Raw genomic sequence first — 22,992 nt, forward strand, 5'->3', positions numbered from 1 at the left:
CACAAAACACCGCTCATCCATGTATAGGAAAGAACTGCAGATGCTGGTTTAAATCGAAGGTAGACACAAAAAGCTGGAGTAACTCAATGGGACAGGCAGCATCTCTGGAGAGAAGGAATGGTTGATGTTTCGTGTCGAGACCCTTCTTCAGACTAGTCAGGGAAACGAGAGATAAAGATGATGTTGAAGAGAGATAAAGAACAATGAATGAAAGATATGCAAAAAAAGTAACGATGTTAAAGAAAACGCCATTGTTAGCTCTTTGTTAGTTAGTTAAAAAGAGAGAAGGAAGGTTGAAAAGTCTCAGCGGGTGCACTTTAGGGCCGAAACCCTTCTTCAGACTGATCAGGGGTGGGGGTGGGTGGGGACAAGAAAGGGAAAAGGAGGAGTAGCCGGAAGGCTGGAGGGTGGGAGGAGACAGCAGGGGAGCTGAGGAAGGGGAGGAGACAGCAAGGGCTAACAGAATTGGGAGAAGTCGATGTTCATGCCCCCGAGAGAGAGAATACCTGGTTCCTTGAAGTTGGAGAAATCAATATTCATACATTCAATATTCAGAAATGATGTTCAGAGCTGCTGGTTATCACAATAGGAGTTCCTTATTGAAGCATGGCTGGTTGAATCATTAGCTACTTCATTGTTAGTCATTCCATTATTTTGAATCACGATTGGGCCATTTGCTGATTATTCCAATTCTGTTTATAACTCTTAGTTATACAGCATAGAAACAGTCACTCCGGCCTAACGCCCATGAGGATAAAGCCTCATCTACACTAGTCCCACCTGCCTACGTTTGGCATATATCCCTCTAAACCTTTCCTATCCACCATGGACTTAAATATAACAACCAGATATGGACTTTGATAGGTAGCTGGTAACTTCTGCATCGCTAGTTGCAGATCATGTTCATATTCTCTTCACCTTCAATTTGCTATATCATTGCTAAGGGTTCACCATTGGAGCTAGGGAATGGATTGTTTGTTGTTAACTGGAAGTGAGGAAATTGAAATTGAGTCATGGCTTCATAGACTGAAGAATGGATGCACCTAACCTTTTAGAACCACCCACTGTATGCAAGGCAAAGTCAGCAGATTGTGGGATCATGCATAACTGGCTAAGTACAGTACCAAAACCAATTAGCAGCTTCAGTGGATCAGAAACAAGCAACATTTGTCTTTTGGTTGGATAGAACTAGGAATGCATTAAAAGACTACAAACCCTACTTGTTAGGGTTTGAAGAAGGGTTTCGGCCCGAAACGTCGCCTATTTCCTTCGCTCCATAGATGCTGCTGCACCCGCTGAGTTCCTCCAGCATTTTTGTGTACCTTCGATCTTCCAGCATCTGCAGTTCCTTCTTGAACCCTTGTTAGAATGATGTCCATTATTGCCAATTGTCCGTTATAACTGAGTATGGTATTATTGTATATAGTTGAAACAATTAACTGCAGATGATGGTTAATACACAAAAGGGCACAAAGAGCTAGATTAATTCAGTGGATCATGCAGTGTCTCTGGAGAACGTGGATGGTTGACATCAGGACCCTTCAGTCTGCTGAGTTACTCCAACACTTTTCCTCCTTCCACCTTACAACCAGGTGCCAATACCGCTTGCCTGCACCAGCGATCCTTTCTTCACAGGTTAATGTGGTTGTTGTTGTGGCTCAAATTGTCGCCTCCAACTGCACTTTCTTTAGGCTGCCGCCACCGACAGGACATGTTTGTCGCTGTTGGGCTCCGTCCCTTCTCACCTGCTGCTGCTTCCAAGGTGGAGTATGTCAGCGTGTGAGTGTCTCGGGGTGAGAAGGTGGAGGAAGTGATGTGGGGTGGAGAAGCCGTGTGGGCAGAGCGAAGAGAGGAAGCGGTCGAGTGGACAAAGCGAAGGAAGAAGCACTAGCTAGTGAAAGGGGAGGGAGCCCTACGGTGACTGAGCGTGTCGGTGTCGGAGTCCTGAAGAATGCACTGTTCTAAGTTACTGTATAAAATAATTTTATCCCAATTCTTAACACTTTGTCTCATGGTGTTGCTGACAAATTGTCTCTCCTCTTAGTTATTGTTATTCATATGAATAGTAAGAATCTTGCATACATCTGGCAAAACACAGAGTGTAGTAGCCATTTAGCTTAACTCAGTATGTTATAACTCTAACCAGTTACCTTTAAATTTTATCTGCCTGTAATTATGTGGGTGGGATTTATACGTAGTCGGAGGCGTGTTTGGGGCAGGGATTCTCGCGCAGACGCCCTAGTAATTAGTTTGGTTTAGTTTGAAGAAGCATGGGAGAGGTCACAGCTTTCGGCCATGCACGAGTTTGACTACGAGTAAGATCAAAATGTACTTAAACAAGTAGTTTGGATGAACATCTTGCTGTTTTTACTACAACAATAAAGAAACTATTAATTAAGAGTGTGTTTTGGAAGATTTTTCTTTGGACGGTATTGGAATTCGTGGAGAGCTCGTGAATCTGTGGAGGGAATTGACAGACAACATTTCAGATCAGAACCTGTCAGATTTTAAAACCAAACAATCCTCCTGAGCGATAAGAAAATTTAAACTGTCCAGATATCTATTCCTTTCCCTGATGCTTTTTGTTGTCTCCAGCTCATCATATGTCCAAGATTCCTTGGGATGAAGATGCATATTGCATAAATCATATTTGGAATCTTATTGATCACTACTGATGCAGATACCACCTCTCCTATTGGCTCTATCTAAATATGCTTATATCTTTAATTATTTGTTACAGTTAAAATATTTATTCATTTTAATTCAGTTGGATTGTTTAGGTTAATATAGTTACCTTCCCATGTAGTAAACTTCTGTCTAAAAACCTAAAACATCACCTGTCCAGTCACTCCAGCACTTTGTCTTTCTCTGGAAAATATGGATGAGCGGTAGACACAAAATGCTGGAGTAACTTAGCGGGACAGGCAGCATCTTTGGAGAGAAGGACGAGGTGACGTTTCGGGTCGAGACCCTTCTTCAGAACAAGGGTCTCGACCCGAAGCGTCACCCATTTCATCTCTCCAGAGATGCTGCCTGTCCTGAGTTACTCCAGCATTTTGAGTCTTCCTTCGATTTAAACCAGCATCTGCAGTTCTTTCCTATACATGGATGAGCGGTGTTTTGTGTCGGGACTCTTCTTCCGTAGAATATAGTAGGGGGTAGAAAGCTGGAAGAGGTGGGGGGCAGGATTATATCCTTCACCTTGCTTCACATTTGGTGCACCTTCTCTCTGTATCCATAGCCTTGTCTTCTTCCCATCTCTGGCCTTTGTCCACCCTTCTGCCAATCACCATTGCCTGTATCCACTTATCACTCACCAGGCTCTGTCGCACCTTGCACATGTCTTCCTTTCTCTCCTCCCCCCCCTCCAAACTATAATCAGTCTGAAGAAAGGTCTTGACATCAAAAGTCGTGTATCCATGTTTTCCAGATATGCTGCCTGACTGCTGACTTTGTCTTTTTAAGACAACATAACATATAGTATCAGTCATAAAGATAATACAGTGATCACGGATTTTTTTATTTGCATGTAGACTGAGCAAATCAATTAACAGCAGCAGTGAGGCGGATAAATTGCAAAGTATATGAGGTGATTTCTAGATCAGTATGTAGATGAGTTAGTAAAGGACCTGGTTATTTTAGATTTGTAAAAAGCAAAAAGGTCAGTTGAGGATCTGTAGCTAATGGGCCTTCAGGGATCAGTGATCATAATATGACAAACTTTTTATATAAAGGTTGAAAGTGATTTAGTTCAATTTGCCAGAGGATCTTAAATCTAGTTAAAGCACCGAAAGCAAGAGGTATGCATTGTCTGTGATTAGTTGGGAAGCATTATAAGTATGACCACATGACTAAACGGGCAAAGGCTGACTTTCAAATAATTAGTTCAGAGTAGGATTGGGGAGAAATGTCAGAACACACAGGGCTCAATCCAGCGATAAAGTAAACAGAAAATGAAAGATCTATAGAAATGACAATAGAAAAAATGTAGCTAAAACAGATGTGGACTGAGACAAGATAAATTATATTGGGGAAATAAGGAAGTGGTAGGTAGGGAAGCTATATAAATGTGCCTATTTTGGAGAAGATGTGGACAATCTCTTGGAAATAGTGGAAGGCTACAGGTCTGGAACAAAATGAGCTCAAGAAAATAAGCATTTGTGATTATTGGAAGGTGACATATCCCCACAATCTGTATCCAAGGAGTTTTGAAGGAGATGGTGGAGGAAATAATGGCTGTGCTGATTGATATCTTTCAAAATTCCATAGCTCCTAGAATAAATTCTACAATCGAAGGAAGCAAGGACCCAGCATAGCCAGTAGACTAGTCTCCAAGCTGTCCGACCTAGGCTTTGAACACAACATCTGCCTTTGGATAAAGGACTTCCAAACAGACTGACCGCAGTCAGTCAGAATGGGCCCCCACCTCTCTGTCACTCAGCACAGGGGCTCCACAAGGCTGTGTACTGACCACCCTCCTCTACTCTCTCTATAACTATGACTGTATACCAACCCACAACACAAACACAATCATTACATTTGCAGACGATACGACAGTGGTGGGGCTGATCACTGAGGGTGATAAGTCAGCTTACAGGGAAGAGGTACAGAGGCTAATAGGCTGGTGCTCAGAAAATAACTTGGCACTCCCAACACCAGAAAAACAGGTGGGGCTGATCAACTTTGGGAAGAAGCAGGGTGACCACCCCCCCACTGCACATAAACTGAGAAAGAGTGGATAGAGTGTCCAGTTGTGGGTTGCTGGGCACCCACATCTCAGAAGATCTCAATAGACAATAGGTGCAGGAGTAGGCCATTCGGTCCTTTGAGCCAGCACCACCATTCAATATGATCATGGCTGATCATCCCCAATCAGTACCCCGTTCCTGCCTTCTCCCGATATCCTCTGACTCCACTATTTTTAAGAGCCCTATGTAGCTCTCTCTTGAAAGCATCCAGAGAACCTGCCTCCACCGCCCTCTGAAGCAGAGAATTCCACACTAGCAACTCTCTGTGAGAAAAAGTGTTTCCTCGTCTCCATGCCAAATGGCTTACTCCTTATTCTTAAACTGTGGCCCCTGGTTCTGGTCTCCCCCAACATCGGGAACATGTTTCCTGCCTCTAGCATGTCCAAACATTTAACAATCTTATACGTTTCAATGAGATTCCCTCTCATCCTTCTAAACTCCAGAGTGTACAAGCCCAGCTGCTCCATTCTCTCAGCATATGACAGTCCCGCCATCCCGGGAATTAACCTGGTAAACCTACGCTGCACTCCCTCAATACACTCTCACATGGTCAACCAACATAAATTCTCTGGTTAAGAAGGCACAACAACGGCTTCACTGCGTAAGAACACTTGGGAAACATAGAAAATAGGTGCAGGAGTAGGCCATTCGGCCCTTCGAGCCTGCACCGCCATTAAATATGATCATGGCAGATCATCCAACTCAGTATCCCATCCCTGCCTTCTCTCCATACCCCCTGATCCCTTTAGGCACAAGGGCCACATCTAACTCCCTCTTAAATATATTGTATTGTATTGTATTGTATATCTTTATTGTCATTTCCTGAGTATTTGCATACCCAGAGGAAACAAAAAAACGTTGCTCAACCAGTGTCCATTCAGTGTACATGAAAAAATAAATAGAAATAAAAATAAAAAATACATGTCATGAACAAATTTAACACTCTACTAAACATTCAACAGCCGTTCCGACCGGCAGCGGCACAACAGTGGCTCTGCTGCAGTGTGGGGGTTTGTGCGCGATACTTGGCAGGGGGCAAAGTCCATTTAACAGTCTTATAGCCTGTGGGAAGAAGCTGAGGAGCATCCTGCTGGTTTTGCAGCTAATGCTCCTGTACCTCTTCCCAGATGGGAGGATGGAGAAAATGTCATGCGATGGGTGGTAAGGGTCTTTGATGATGGAGATGGCTCTGTTGATACATCTCTTCCTGTATATGTCCAGCAGGAAGGGGAGTGGAGCACCAATAATCCTGCTTGCGGTCTTCACTATCCTGTCCAGTTGGTGCCGTTCGTACTCCTTGCAGCTCCCGAACCAGGAAGTGATGCCGTATGTCAGTGTGCTCTCGACAGTCCCCCTATAAAAAGTCCGTAGGTGTGTGGTGGGGAGGCCTGCTTTACGTAGTCTTCGGAGAGGGTGAAGTCGCTGCTGGGCTCTCTTGACCAGAGCTGTGGTGTTGGCCGTGGACGTCAGGTCATCAGACGTCCAATAGCCAATGAACCTGCCTCAATTACCTTCTGTGGCAGATAATTCCACAGATTCACCACTATCTGTGTAAAAAATGATTTTCTCATCTCGGTCCTAAAAGAGTTCCCTCTTATCTTTAAACTGTGACCCCAAGTTCTGGACTTCCCCAACATCGGGAATAATCTTCCCGCATTTAGCCTGTCCAACCCCTTAAGAATTTTGTAAGTTTCTATAAGATTCCCCCCTCAATCTTCTAAATTCTAGCGTGTACAAGCCGAGTCTATCTAGTCTTTCTTCATATGAAAGTCCTGCCATCCCATGAATCAGTCTGGTGAACCTTCTCTATACTCCCTCTATGGCAAGAATGTCTTTCCTCAAGTCAACTTGCCACAACAGTGTCCTTCTACTGCTGCTCCATTGAGAGTGCCCTGACTCATGGTATCCTGGTGTGGTATGCGGCTAACAAGAAGGCTCTGCAGCGAGTCATCAAAAAAGCCCAGAAGAACACCAACACACATCTGCTTGGCCTGGAAGACATCTATAGCTCCTGTTGCCTGCAGAAGGCATCCCGCATCCTAAAGGACCCATCTCACCCCGCACATCACTTGTTTGCCCTTCTGTCCTCAGGAAAGTGCTACAGGTCCATCAAAGAGCACACCACAAGACTAACAAACAGTTTCTACCCTAAGGCCATCACCACACTGAACTCTGCATTGAAAGCACACCCCCACATGTCAATATTTATACAGTACAATACCTACCTTTGTGCAATACTGATATTTTCATTTAGAATATTTATTTTTACTATACTATTCTGTGCAATATCTTATATTCTGACAATGACCATCTGAGGGCAATATATTATATTCTGGTAAGGGTGCATACGTAGGCATAATGTGTGCATGTGTGAATCTGTGTGTATATGTCCCAGTATGTGCACGTGAGTATGAACAATTTTTATTTTTCTCATTTTTTTGCTGTTATTTTATTATTTTTTATCTTGTACATTTGAACTCCGCTCAGGCAGTGCACCTGAATTTTGTTATATGCACCACTACAATGACAATAAAGTATAAAGTAAAATACATTTATTGATATCAGCTTTAATATTAACAATAGCAAAATGTGATTCAAATGCTTCTCTATACTATATATTCCTAGCCAAACTGCAGGCATTGATACAAAATGTTGAAGTAACTCTGCGGGACAGAAGGAATGGGTGATATTTCGGGTCGAGACCCTTCTTCAGACTGAAAGTTAGGGGAGGGGAAGAAACAGAGATAAGGAAGTGGAAGGTGTGAGAACTAGACACCAAAGGGGGTGGAGATCAACAAAAATGTAGAATAGATCATTGTTAGCTAGGAGAAGGTAACGACAAAGCAAACAGATAAAATGTAATCGGAGACAGTGAGACTGGTCGGAGAACTGGGAAGGGGGAGGGATGGAGAGAGAGAGGGAAAGCAAGGGTTACTTGAAGTTAGAGAAATCAATATTCATACCGGTTTGGTGGAAGCTTCCCAAGCGAAATGAGGTGCTATTCCTCCAATTTGTGCTGGGCCTCACTCTGGTAATGGAAGTCTGTGTGGAAATGGGAGGTGGAGATAAAGTGTTTAACGACCGGGAGATCAGGTAGGTTTAGGCGGACTGAGCAGAGGTGTTCAGCAAAACGATCGCAAAGCCTAGGCTTGGTCTTACCTATATATAGGAGTCCACACCTGGAGCAGCAGATACAGTAGATGTGGTTGGAGGAGGTGCAAGGATACCTCTACCTCACCTGAAAAGACTGTCAGGGTCGTACTGAGTCAAGGGAGGAGGTATAGGGATAGGTGTTGCAGCAGAAGTACCTGGGGAGGGAAGGGACGAGTTAAGCAGAGAGTTGTGGAGGGGACGATCTCTGTGGAAAGGGGTGGAGATGGGAAGATGTTGCTAGAGGTGGGATCTCGTTGGAGGTGACAAAGGTATTGCAGGATCATGTGCTGTATGCGACGGCTGAAGGGGTGAAAGGTGAGGACTAGGGGATTCTGTTCTTGTTGCGACTGGGAGGAGGGGGAGCAAGAGCAGAGTTGCAGGATATCGAGGAGACCCTAGTACGAGTCTCATCTATGATGGAAGAGGGGAGCCGCTGTTCCCTAAAGAATGAGGACGTCTCAGATGCCTGTGCCACTGAGTTACTCCAGCATTTTGTGTCTTCGGTTTAAACCAGCACCTGCACTTCTTTCCTACACACCTACTGCAGGTATTTTCTGTTGAATGGCGACTCTGATTGCAGCTCCATTAACGATGTGCAAACAATTTAGTTTAGGAACAGTTCTCTGGAATGAAACCCTGCTGTAACCTAGAGAGGACTTGTATCGGCAGGGTCAGCAAACGGGCAAGGACGTAGCATTTGGAATATCATGTGAAATTGTACACATGGAAAAAGTAGGAAGATGTGAGTTTTAAAAATGGTGATCAATTTAAAAAATATAGTACAGATAGCTTACTGCAATTATTTTGGAACTTGGTAAGACTGCACTTGAAATATTTCTGTAATGGTCTTTCAACCTGAGGAAGGATATGCTTGTGATCGAGTGAGTGCAGCAAAGATTTACTAGACATTTAATCCCAGGGATGCTGGTATGATGCACGAGGAGAGATCAAGCAGTCTGAGTTTATGAACATTAGAGGTTTGAAGAATGAGGAGTGATAGAATTGAAATGTGCTTAGTTTGACTTGGTGGAAATCCCAGTCTGCTACTTTTTTTTTTTACCTGCTAGTATCTGTATTTTTGGAATAGTAGAGGAAAGCTGGGATGTGCGAAAATGCAAGACAAAACAAATGCTCATATAATACAAATTTAAGGTATGGAAAATGCCCTTTAACACATGTCCACGTTCAGCCAAAATTGTCTTGGTATTCGGGTTGATCCCACTTCCCATTTTTTTGGTATCCAACCCTGCAGGTTATAACTCTTCAAATTATCATATCATCCAGGCCCTTTTTTGATGTGATGTGGTCTTGTCTCCATAGCCTCTCGAGGATTGGCTACATCCTCATAAGGTTGTCACATCCTTGCTACAGTGTGGTAACCAAACTGTACATACTTCCAGCATGATACCAGTTAATCTGTGCCTCATTTGATTGGTCTGGGGAAAGGAGGTGTTGGGGCAACTTGAGAAAGCAAACGCAGGTAGTTCTATACTACGATAGTAGCATTCCCAGGATTCCTAGGAAGTCTGAAGAAGGGTTTCGGCCCGAAACGTTGCCTATTTCCTTCGCTCCATAGATGCTGCTGCACCCGCTGAGTTTCTCCAGCTTGTTTGTGTACCTTCCTAGGAATCATGATGTTATAGATATTAATGGGGGGGTGGAAAGGGATTAAGGGTTAGAGGGTTTCAGACTAGCAATAACAAAATTATTATTCCCACAGGAATTTAAAAAAAAAAGAAGTATTTTCAATAGCAATGTGTATTTTTGTTACTACAAGCTAAAAATATTAAAGGTATGGTGCATTGTTTTATAGAGTATAAGTGTCAACAGAAGCAATTGATTGTCCACTTCAGGGGTCGGCAACCTTGTTCTGCCCAGGGGCCAGGACGCATGTCTGAGCGGATGTTGGGCCACATCTATCACGTGTACACATGGACCCCGCCCCGGATGGCAGGCTTCAAATCACGTGTTCACAGAAGGTAGAAAAAATGCTGGAGCAACTCAGCGGGCGAGGCAGCCTCATGCAATCCTTGCATGACTCACCCGCTGAGTTTCTCCAGCATTTTTGTCTACCTTCCAGCATCTGCAATTCTTTCTTAAACGTGTTCACAGAAGGTGCGTGGGCGTGCTGGCGGCTTTGCGCAGGATGCCGTACAGCCAGAGGTCGGCCGCGTGCTCGGCAGGCCGGATGATCACGGGGGGGGAAATCCGCCTGCGGGCCGGGATGATTTTGATTACGGGCCGCATTCGGCCGACCCCTAGTCTACTTCAATGGCCACCTGCAGTTAAAGTGGTAGACAACAGTAAGAGAAAGTGGCATCTGATTACTGTGGTCACTACATGGAAATAGTTTTTTTTCCCCCTCTACTAATTAAATCCAAAATAGCTATTTTTCTGCTGGTCAATTTCCAAAGTAACTTTAGTGTCCAGTTTCCCTTTGAATTTGCATTATAACTATTTTGGTCCACGTAATGCTAATAGTGTTGTCTAATCATCACTCGCGTTATGTCCAATTTGTGCTAAGGAAATGCACTTTATAGCAGAATTGCCTTTATCTCATATACCTTATTAACAAGCAGCGATCGGGGATTTGGGGACATGCACTCCAAGATGCCTCGGTTTCACACTCGTCACATATGCCCTTGTCTTGTTTTTCTTCCCAAACATCCTTGCACCATTCTTTGGATTGCGTTCCATGTGGCATTTCTGCACTGACTTAACCAGTCCGTTAGTACCTTGCATAGACACAAAATGCTGGAGTAACTCAGCATGTCAGGCACCATCTCTGGAGAGAAGGAATGGGTGACATTTCTCCTAAATGTCACCCATTCCATCTCTCCAGAGATGCTGCCTGACCCACTGAGTTACTCCAGCATTTTTGTCTGTCGTCGATTTAAACCAGCTTCTGCAGTTCCTTCGTACACGTTAGTACCTTGCTGCAGTTTAAAAGTTACTTTAACAAAGTTGGCCTTGTTTTTGACAGGACCTGTGGCAAAATAATTATAGCGCCTCCATTTTAGACCAACTAATTTGAATATAACACGCAATGTACCTTTTCTGTGATCACAGTATCATTGCCGTGCACCTGACGTTTCTGGAGGGTGTCAAGAATGAATGTTTAGGGGGGGGGGGGGGGGGACACAGAATATAAACAGTGAGACGAATCACTCAAACCATATCAAGCAATTATGAGAGCTACTGAGCCACTTTCAAAGGTCATGTTTTCCATCCTGATGTTTTTGGACCTGACTCCAATTCCTCAGCACTAACAAATGTGATTGCTCTATCTGCAGCCCTTTGTTCCCTGTCCACTTCTAAAATAACAGGCTGGGAGTTATTGCTGAGATCTATTTTCCAACGATCAACTTTGGCACTGCTCCCATAGATACTTATGCACTATTCTATTTTACGAAAGAACACTGTTAAGTGCCTTCACAGAATCGCCTCACAAATTAACAATTGTGTAAGAAAGTGGATTCAAAATCTAGGCTGTGCCAAAGTTTCATTTTGACCAGATTGAGGGAATTCTCAGGTGTGGTGCATTATCTGAATTACACTGTTTTAGTTAATTTAGAGATACAGCATGGAAACGGGCCCTTCGGCCCACCGACTCCACGGCATTCACAGTCGTTATCCCACATTCACATCCACTCCCCACACACTAGAGCCAATTCACTGAGGCCAATTAACCTACAGAGCAGTGCATTTTCAGGATGTGGGATCTGTAGCACCCGGAGAAAAACCATGTGCAAACACCACGCAGACACCACCTGAGGTCAGATTGAACCCGGGTCTCTGACGCTATCAGGCAGCACCTCTACCAGCTGTGCCACTCTGCTACTGATTTAGGCGAGGATGAAATTGTGTTTGCACTCCCTGCCAAAAATGCATTTGTTCCTCATTGTGGTTGCTACGTTATCAAATTTAAAACACCCCAAGATTTTTTCCTAAGCTATGGAGAATGCAAAGGAGATTTATCAGGATGTTGCTTGGATTGCAGTGTTTTAGTTGTGAGGATAGGTGGGTTTGTTTTTCCTGGCAAAGAGAGGGTAATCTGATGGTGATATACAGAATTATGAAAGGGATAGATGGAGTAGGTAAAATTAGAGCATAGGTGTAAGTTCATAGGTTTAGAGGAAATCTCAGGAGGGGGGATTCTTTTTACACGGATATTTGTGGAACATTTAAGAAGCATCTGCGCAAGTATATGAATCACCAATAAATAAAGTCTACATACGTAATGTAGATTAATGGGATTAGTATAGATGGGCACAACAGTTGTATGGACCTGTTAGGGTGAAGGATCTGTTTCTGTGCTGACTCAAAATCCTGACAAGGTCTTGAATATTTGCACTCCTTGAAATAGTATTCTCTGAATAAATGGCAGTATGCTTGTCTAAAATGTATCCAAATATGGCCAAAAGATTGAAAAGTGAGCTTTTTCTCCAAGATTCTGCCACATTATTTTGTTTACCACTAGACAGCTACGTTGAAAATTTCCCTTTGGTTTTCAAAAAAACAATGGTTGTGTATATATAGCCTGCTCCTCGAGACTTCGTCAGGTTTGATTTTAGTATTGGCTCACAGAATCCTACCAGCCTTCATTATCAAAGGACTGATTTTTGAATTGCTTCAGAAGAGCTGACAAATAATTAATTTAAATTGTGTGGCTTCTGTTAATCTTGCGTGCCCCAGATAATCTAGACGGTGTGTATAGCTGATTAGTTGTAGTTCAAGGAGTTTCTACAATTCTTTCCTGCTTTGCATTGAGTTCATTAAACTGAAATAGCGGGGAAGTGCAAGAATTAATTTATCATTTTCAAAATTGACAGTATTTCCTGTCAATTTTCCTTTCAGCTGTGCAGTTCCTGTTGGAAGTATGCGAATTGGGCAAGAGAAAGATTGGGTTTGGCCATAGTACACTCATTTTGGTTATGAAATGTCCAATTGGTTGAAATATAAAAGCTAACATTTTTGGAACTATATTTGAAAAAAATCAGGCTTTCAAAAGAAAAAAGGTTGAAAGAAAATTGAACATAAATGATAGGAAGTGTTTTTTGGTGTTTTCTTTGAAATTTTAAATGTATCAGAAGCACTTGTGATTCATTCAGACCCCATTAGCTTGTTATTAGCACGAGGAAACATAATTTTCCTTTTTTGTACAAATTTTTTGTGATATTTATGTCCGTTATAAGATTAGAATTATGTAAATAATGATGCCTTTTAGGTGACAAAGACCTTAATTTTTCTATTTAAAAATCAACAATCCATTTTACTTTTGTTTCCTATTCAACATTAAAACTTAGATTTGCACAAAATCAATGTAGACCAAACAGTAAAACACATTTTTACATCTGCCGAGTGAAGAATTAGTTAATGTGATAGTTAAATATAATCTATTCCGATTTTATATTACTCCAGCCAGATTAAGTTGAATTTTTGTTGCTGTCCTTTTGACTATTCTGGCCTTCATTTTAAGTTAATTTGATTTGGAAAAACAGTAGCTCTTTTATAACAAAGTTGATCGGTGTTTGCACTTTCAACAAGCTCTCACAAAGGTCTCAAAATACTTAATTTTCATGTACACCATATGAACAGATTTTTTCCTGAAGAAACCAGCATTTTTTTTGCTCTGCCAAGGTCACAAAAGCACTGAAATCCGTCAGAGCTTGAATTTCTTGTATTGTGACGGAGTTGAATGAATGTCGACTTTTGCATGAGAATAATGCACCAGACATTTTCAATCAGCTCAAGTGTTGTTACTCCTGTTATCTGAGTTAAAGCCTATTTTTAAACATCTAATCTAGATTGAAAAGCATATTATCTAGATCGAATCGTGAATGGTGCTTGTCACAGACCATATTTTGGATGAGACATGATCCAAAGGCTGATTTTCAAGTTGTCTAATTCTCTGGGGTTGAAAGGGTGGAAGTCTCGGAGAAGCAGATTTTAGTTTATCTGCTTTATAAACTAAAATCTAATCATAGTTAATGACCGAGAGAGAAGTAGGCTTTTGTATTCATACTTTTGTTAATTTTGAGAATGATATTTAATTCTAATGTTGTCCTGTTATTTGATGGACTGTGCTATTATTTGTGATGCAATGATGAAAATTGTAATTTCTAAAGTGCAGTTAAGATTTCTAAACCAGTTTGCATTTATGCATGTGTGAGGTGAGAATCGCACAGTTGGGAATATCTAGCATAACTTCGTTTTGCAGTTTACTGACAGTGTGCATAGCTAAATATGAATCAATTTGTGGCAAGGCATTTTCTTTATTGTCTTTTTCATGAAGCTTTGACTGAATTCAGAATCTCAATAATCACCTCTTTCTTTGTTTTAATTGCAGGTCTCCAACAGAAGGCAAAATGTCTCAGCGGGATGCAGAACGGTATCTCTATGTGGACAAAAATCTCCTCAATAATCCACTGACACAGGCTGACTGGGCGGCAAAAAAACTGGTGTGGGTGCCCTCAGAACGTAGTGGCTTTGAGGCTGCCAGCCTCAAGGAGGAGATTGGTGAAGAGGCGTTAGTTGAGTTGGTGGAGAATGGCAAGAAAGTTAAAATCAACAAGGATGACATCCAGAAGATGAACCCACCCAAGTTTTCCAAAGTGGAAGATATGGCAGAGCTGACTTGCCTGAATGAAGCTTCTGTACTCCATAATTTGAAAGAGCGTTACTACTCAGGACTAATCTACGTAAGCTTTTTTTTAAAATGTTGTTATTAACTTAACTTAGTGGGACCCGTTGGGTGCCAGTCACACGGGAGGCCTGGTCACCTAACGCAACCCATTCCCCAATGCAATATTCCACCACTCACCCGTTCCCCCAACGCTATATTCCACCATTTATCCATAGCCCCTAACTTTGCAGGATCGGCTCATTTCCCCTCATCCCCGAGCACTCCCTCCCCCTCCTCTTCATGTGTGGGAGGGGAGTGGGATTGGGGAGGAGGGGGGTATCAGGGCGGGGGTGAGTTGTTGTGGGGGGAGAGGGGTGTGTGTGCGCGGGGGGGAGGGGGGGGCAGTGGGCTTGGAGAAAAGACGGGGGAAGAGCCATGGGCCAGAGGGGATATCACGGGGGAGGAGCTAGTGAGGGGGACCAGAGAGGTAGTGGCTGGAATTGGTGGTGCGATGGGGACTCACAGTGGGCGCTGGTCGTTCTCCTCTGCCATGATCAAAGTCTCCGCTTTCCGTTTGGCGACATCTCCGGGCTGGGCTGCGTCTCTGACTTGGGGCTAGGTCGAATCTCCGACGCTGGGTTGCTTGGGGCTGGGCTGCTTCGGGTCCCTCCGAAAATTTTGTCCGGTTGGAAACCTCCACCGGCCATTCTCGGCTCCAGTAAAGACACGATGGCGCAGGAAGGGGTGGACCGTCCCGGTGAGTGACAGAAGAGACTAATCCGTGCGGCACTGAACTGCAAGAGAAGAGATCGATCTGCGCACGCACTGTTTTTAAGATTTTTAAACCTCGCTAACTTTTACGACATTCAACCGATCGGAACAAAATTTGGTGCAATTGCAGCATAGGAGAACGGTGAGTGCACTGGCGAAAAATCATAGGGCTATCGCGAACCGTTTTTGCGCAAATAAATAGACTGCACAAACCGGAAGATAACAAGGTCAGAGTTTTAGTTACGTATCGATACTCTTTTTTTGCTATTTGTTGTGATTGACTGAATACGTTATTTTTAAATCTAAATTTCAAATATCTGCTTTGAATATTCAAAATGGGGAATAAAAATCTATTGATTCAACAGCTGTTTCATTTACACAAGGGGATATGTGCATATGTTTACAAAGGCAAATTTCTCCTAAAATTAAACAAACTTCTCATTGCTGAAGACAATCAAAGTCATTCCATGCTGATTTATTTCTCTAGCTAAATCATCTTCCCTGCGGAATGCAAGATTTCATTCACTGTCTATAATTTCTCAAGCTGCCTATTGTAAGGCCACATCAAATCCACACATGTCACACATGCTGCCAATTTTACTAAATGGCAGAACAAATTTAAGCGCTGAATGGTCTGCTCCTTCGCACGATGTACAGACGAGATTGACTCTTAAAAACAGCTAACTCAGCTTTCATAAACGGATGGATGAGTCTTATGATCGTCTGTCTATCTGATGAAAACAAGATGAGCACCTGGGTAGAATTAATCTCTTCATAATTTTAAAGAAATGGATCGTTTGTTTTTAGAAGCTTAAAAGGCCCCTAGTATCAAACTCTTACACTAGATTAAGAAACCTTGACATTGTGTCTGAGTTCTCTGCCATGTGAAAGCATCAAAACTAGAAACATCACTATTTAACATATGAATGAATAGTAGCTATGAGTTAACAACGTATATTTAATTGTCCCTGTCATGTATCCCTGGATCATGAGTCCCATTTGGTCACACATTTAATCCCTTGGGTATATTTGAAAAATATTGGTTGCAACATTGTGTGAAGGTGCAGATCTTTCAACGCTTAAATTAGTTCTGCCATTCAGTAAAATTGTACTCTGTGTCTATACCTACTCAAACAATCTCGTTTAGTTCGATATCCTGGATTGGCAAAAAGCCTGCTTTTAAAATTGTCCGTGCTATCATCATTATGTAGGAGTAAGCTCTACGTGTTTAGCACTTTTGTGTGTGTGTGTGTGTTTTTTTGTTTTGCAGTCATATAGCTAATAGAGTTACTGCCTCGCACCTTCAGTGACGTGAGTTCAAACCTGACTCCCAAGGCTGTCTAGATGTAGTTTCCATGTTTTCCCCATGACCACATTGACCTCCTCTAGTGCTCTGGTTTGATCCAACATCCGAATGATGTGTGGGTTGGGAGGCTAATTTGTCACTATATTTCCCCTGGTGTGTAGGCGAGTGATTAAATATATGGTAAATTGATGGAAGAGTCAAGCAAATAAAATGGGATAATTGCCTGTACAGTTGGGGGAGGGTTGCTGGGCGCACCAACATTTTCAGATCGCCATTTTGACTGGCGTCACAGCGGGGATCTCTGGCATCACAATGGGTCTAGTAAATTATAAATGCCATAAGATGTCAATGTCCTATTGACATTGTAGCTATATATATTCGTCAATACAGTGTTCTGTAAGGAAGCCTCGAGTTACACTAGATTCCAGTAACACCAGCAACTATGTTGGGGTCTTGAAATGGACACTGTCCTGAGCTCACTTGCCCCATGTGCCACCTTCTCCATCCATGGAAGAGTAAACATTCACCTCGTCAGCCATGTGGATTCCATGAGTGTCCAAGATAAAGGAGGATTTCCCACCTATTTCATTCTTTGAGTATTTGGGTTCATTTCAGTAGCTTAAGGGATATGTGATATTGATGTGAAAATGGGTTCAATCTAATATTGTCCTTTGAAGGTGTAGACTACTCTGCATTCCAGTTCCACTTTTTTTATTGAGTGAAACTGGAGCAATTTGGAGGATGGTGAGGAGGTTGGGAGATGGAAATAAAAGTGTTTTCTACCTATCAAGATCCAACAGACACTGGTGGGAAAATGTATCTGTCCAAACTTACATATAGAAACTATTAATTAGACAACATGAGGCTGGTGGTATTAAGTGGAACACTACCCAAGGAGGAATAATTGTCTGCAGGAAGAGGGAAAATCTGGATAATTAAGAATATACTTATCTTCGTGGAGCTTTCTGTATCTTCACTTGGCAATAGGGCAGGGTAATAATTTCCAATAACAGGAAGCCAAGGAAATTAAAATGCTATGTACATTTCCCCAAAAAAATAGTTGTGGATTAAATTTGGCAAGCATGCATCCTTAATTATTTATTTGGACTTCATTGGTACATTGCAATCTAGCAAGTTCAGTTGATTGAATCTCCAATTCCTCCGAGATGGGAGGTTCTTCAATTATATTCAGAAACATTCCTAATGGCAATTAAAAAAAAAAAATACATTTGTGTATCAGTGAGGCTTGGTGAGTGTTAAGAGTGTGAATTTGGAGGGGAGGGGCCTTTTTGTTCTTTTGCCTTGTATTAAACATGAAGCGATTACAATGACAATTAGTACATTCAAGAGTGAGTTCGATAGATTTTTGGACATTAAGAATTGAGGATGGGTTTTTTTTTGGTTTTTTTTTAATTTTTATTTTATTTTTTTTATTAGAAGTACGGTAAATTACAATTCTACACAACACATATATCTTGATACATTTTTTATACCGCTTCATTTTTTTTTTTTTTTTTTTTAGAGCTTTAAGAAAAAGTAGAAGTTAGGAAAGAAAAGAAAGTGCAAGAGAATCGTGCAGTGCGAGAGTGTAAGGAAAAGAAAGCCCCTTAGGAAAGAAGTTAGAGAAGGAAGTAAAGTGAGAAAATAGACCCTAGAAAGGAAAGAAGGAGAAAGTAGAAACAATCGCTCTATTATAACATTAAACTCCGCAGAGAGGGGACTACCAACCAAGTCTGTTTTTTGTTATTTTACCTCCCGTTACCAGGTCCTGATTCCGCTTATTTATATATTTGTTTTTTTTAGATTACTATTGCATGGGTTTAGTGCAGGAAAGTTGAGTAAGAAGTCGGTCATAATCTTATTGAATGGTGAAAAGCATGAGGAGCCAAATAGCCCTTTTTATTTCTAGATCCAGTGATCTGTTCTTATGAAAAGCAGCTTGTTTTGAATTTGAGGTGATAGTTTTGTGATAAAACTGGCATTTTGAAATTTATTCATGAATGTCAAGGTGGCCAAGAGTGTTTATTTGTTAACAATGAAATTCTTACTTGTTGCAGCTTTTGCAGGCACATTAACATATGACACAATAAATAACCATATAATAATTACAGCACGGAAACAGGCCATCTCGGCCCTACAAGTCCGTGCCGAAGAACTTTTTTTCCCCTTAGTCCCACCTGCCTGCACTCATACCATAACCCTCCATTCCCTTCTCATCCATATGCCTATCCAATTTATTTTTAAATGATACCAATGAACCTGCCTCCACCACTTCCACTGGAAGCTCATTCCACACCGCTACCACTATCTGAGTAAAGAAGTTCCCCCTCATATTACCCCTAAACTTCTGTCCCTTAATTCTGAAGTCATGTCCTCTTGTTTGAATCTTCCCTATTCTCAAAGGGAAAAGTTTGTCCACATCAACTGTCTATCCCTCTCATCATTTTAAAGACCTCTATCAAGTCCCCTCCTTAACCTTCTGCGCTCCAGAGAATAAAGACCTAACTTATTCAACCTATCTCTGTAACTTAGTTGTTGAATGTACCACTGGCCAATCATACCATAAATTATCAGTAATACAAGGTAACCAAGTCATAAAACGTATTACAACCTATACAAAGTCCATAATAGTCTGTTGCTGACTTACAGTTGTGGCTAGGGTTGTGTAGTATAGTTCAAGAGTGATGTAAAGAAGCTGGTCTTGAACTAAAGGTCATGCTTCTCAGGATTCTATCCTTTCCTGGTAGTAGCAGTAAGATGAGAGCGTGGCCAGGGTGGTGTGGGTCTATTATATTAGCTACCAGAATAGGTGTATTTTGATTCCAGGACTATTGCACTATGATACAAATGTTTACCACAATCATGGAAGCATTTAAGCACATGTTGAGTCTTGATCTGAGAGTGAGTTGTTGTAAGTTAACTGGCTGCAGGAATTTACACCAACAAGAAAAAACTTGAAGTTGAACAAGAATCCTGGAAGTATATTTGCACAGTGGAGGAACGCGACTGTTTATTTTTCCCTTGTTTTGTAGGAGAATTTTAAGCACAGCCATAATTTTCCTCCCAAATCTATTCATAGTTATCAAAGCAAAAAAATTGGAGATGATGATGCAGTAAACTGTTAATCCAGCCTTTCGAGCTTGTGCTGAATTTACAGATTTTCCGTATGAGTGGATGTTACTCCTGTTAATGTTCAAAGCACTTTATTTTGCTTTTATTTTGCATGTTACACAGAATTATAATACATTTTGCAGTGATCCCAAGGATGTAGTAACATTCAAGCATTTTTGATACTGATTATGGCCATAGACCCCAACCCCGGGCGTTGTGGATCACAACCCCTGCCTCGGTAGCATACCTGGCCTGTTGTCCAGACCCTAGCCCCTACTGCACTTTGAATCCTGGCTCCAGCACGCACTCAGGACCCCTAGCTCTCACATTTTGCAGTAATGACCGAGCCATCGGGATTTCTGAACAATCGGATGTTAGATGAATTAAGTTTTACTTTAATTTGAAATTAAAAATAGAAAATGCGGGGATTACGCAGCAAGTTGGGTAGCATCGGTGAAGAATGAAAGTTAATGTTTCAAGTCTATAACAATACATATTGCAGATTCAAACAAATACTTGATATGTATAGGCAAAGATCTTGCACCAAATTACTTTGGAGCAAGACAATGAGGAGTGGTGGTCAATTCCAACCCAGTGTAATTGGGCCTATTCTGTCTCCACTAACATATGTTCTAATCATCTTGTATTACTTTGACTATACAATGTAACCTATACTGCATTTTTTTAGTAAAATTTTAATTTTGGAAAATGAAAGTTTAAAAGGAGAACAGAAATAGATTTTTAACCTGGAACATTAACTGTTCCTCTTTCCACAGATGTTGCTTGACATGCTCTTTTTACCATCTTCTGTTTTGGAAACAACAGGGTTGGCAGCATCTGTGGAAAGAGAGACAGTTGATATTATGGGTTAAAAAATTATTTGTGTTTAGTTTAGTTTTTTAAGAAATACAGCATGGAAACAGGCCTGCCAGGTCCATGCCGACCATTCATCACCTGTTCACACTAGTTCTATGTTATCCCACTTTGGCATCCACTTCCTACACGCTAGGGGCAATTTACAGAGGCTAACCTACAAACCCCCACGTCTTTGGAATGTCAATGGAAACTGGAGCACCCAGAGCAATCCACATGGACATGGGGAGGATGTGCAAGCTCCACACAGGCAACACCAGATGTCAAGGTCAAGCCTGGCTTTCTGGCACTATAAAGCAGCAGCTCTACTAGCCGCACCACTGTGCCATCCTGCATTTCAGCATGGCAATGGGCCGTTTGGCCCATCGAGTCCACACCAACCATCAATCACCCATAGTTCTCTGTTACCCCACTTTCACATCCACTCTCTACACTGAAGGGGCAATTTTACGGAATTAGCCTATAAACTTGCATGTTTTTTGGAGGAAACCGGAGCACCTGGAGGATCCCCCAGGGAGAATGTGCAAACGCCACATGGACAGCACCTGAGGTCGGGATTGAACCTTTTAGACAGCATCTTTACCTGCTGCGCCTCTGTGCCACACATGTTCTATTTTGCTTTCATTTTCCAGGTTGCAATTTTACTTTGTGCACGGAAAAGTAAATTCAAAATCAAATCAATTTAAATATTTTTGTGTTTTCCCCTTCTCACCTTTTAAGTTTGAATCTGAGCTATTGTGAAGCAATAGCTGTCCTCAATCTTGCTTTTGTAAATCATTTGTGAATTTGCATCAGTGATCAATGTGTGGTAAACAGCATAGAATGTTTGCCATCAGTTGAACCCACCTCGTCATTTTTCTAGCTATTAATCTTGCTGTAATTACTTGATTTGTTTTTGCTCATGTGTAATCTGGATTAAAATGCTATTTCTACTTTTGCAAACTTGAATAACATTCTATTTTTTTTAGACTTACTCAGGTCTTTTCTGCGTGGTAATTAATCCTTACAAGAATCTACCTATCTACACCGAGGAGATTGTTGAGATGTACAAGGGGAAAAAACGGCATGAGTTGCCACCCCACATCTATGCCATCACGGATACTGCATACAGAAGCATGTTGCAAGGTGAGGGTTTTACCTGGAGATTTTTAAGTAGCCAATTTTTCATTGGCTTGTTATGTCTAGTTTTTAATATGCCATAAATTATTTGTTTGTTGGTCATGCAGAAAATTTTCTGTTTCTGTGATAATAATAATAATAATAATAAATTTTATTTGTGGGCGCCTTTCAAAAGTCTCAAGGACACCTTACATAATTTAACAAGAGTAAAAAACATATAATCGGAGTAAAATAAATAATAAAGACATCACCAATACACAAATTAAAGACAGAATTCGATCCAAAGACAAAAAAATCAAAAACACAATGTGAAGAGAGAGCAGCAGCAGCTAAACCGCGCCAGCGTACGTACACTCTCCCTTCCGACAGCCATCTTGGACACAAACTAAAATAATCACACACACAAAAATCATCCCCCCACAATGGTTACCACTGTAGGGGAAGGCACTATGTCCAGTCCCCATCCCCAGTTCTCCCAAAGTCAGGCCTATTGAGGCCTCCGCTATTGCCTCTACGGAGGCCCGATGTTCCTGGCTGTTCTCGCCGGGTGCTGTCGCCCCGGCGTTGGGAGAGTCCTCTCGGCGGCTGGGCCACCTGGAACGGCCGCTTCCTTACCGGTGACCGCAGCTTCCGAAGCCGACAAGGCCGGGCCTGTTTGGAGCTCCCAGGCTCCCGATGTTGAAGTCGGCGCCGCCCACTCCGCTCCGCAGCCTGGAGGTGTTGAACTCGGCGGTCACAGTTCACTGGAGCTCCAGCGCATCGATCCAGCGCGGAGACCCAGGCAAGGCATCGCTCGCTCCGCGATAGCACTCCAGCGGTGTGCCGCCAACGAAGACGAGGTGCTGGGCGGTCCCCGCCAGGAAACGGCGCTCCACGCCCGCTGGTAGGCCACGAGGACGGGTCGACGGGGCAGCCCGGAGAAAAAGCTGCCTCACCGACCAGGTAGGAACCTAGAAATATAGTTACCCCCTTCTCTCCCACATTAAAAAGTCTATTTCTCCCACAAACAAAACACAGGACTCACTAGAACTACAAAAAAAAAATCAAAAAAAAATCTTAGTACTATTTGCTTACGGGTAATTTTTTTTTTGGTTAAATATTTTCCCCATGCTTACTCATATGTGTTCCAGAGCCCATCATCAGGTACCTTGTCCCAATCTTCCTAATTCTTGCACGAGTATCATAATTTTTATTTGCAGGTTACTTGGAGTAAGGAAAGACATTTCAGACCCTCAACTTGTAGAAATTATCTTTGCTTTCTTGCCCATCAATTCTTACACGAGTCT

The 22,992-nt window shown here is 42.1% G+C and overlaps 1 protein-coding gene across 2 annotated transcripts in view; it reads left to right on the top strand.

Moving 5' to 3' along the window:
* The window catches only part of LOC129713774 (myosin-9-like), a 102,692-nt gene that overhangs the window by 4,886 nt on the left and 74,814 nt on the right, over positions 1-22,992 (top strand). For both annotated transcript variants that reach the window (XM_055663069.1, XM_055663070.1), the window contains exons 2-3: positions 14,251-14,602; positions 21,556-21,712. In XM_055663069.1, the coding sequence (XP_055519044.1) occupies positions 14,270-14,602; positions 21,556-21,712 (490 nt within the window). In that variant the 5' untranslated portion in view covers positions 14,251-14,269. The remainder of the gene's footprint in view (positions 1-14,250; positions 14,603-21,555; positions 21,713-22,992) is intronic.

The sequence above is a fragment of the Leucoraja erinacea genome, chromosome 37 (assembly GCF_028641065.1).
Source record: "Leucoraja erinacea ecotype New England chromosome 37, Leri_hhj_1, whole genome shotgun sequence".
In the NCBI taxonomy this organism is placed as follows: Eukaryota; Metazoa; Chordata; class Chondrichthyes; order Rajiformes; family Rajidae; genus Leucoraja; species Leucoraja erinaceus.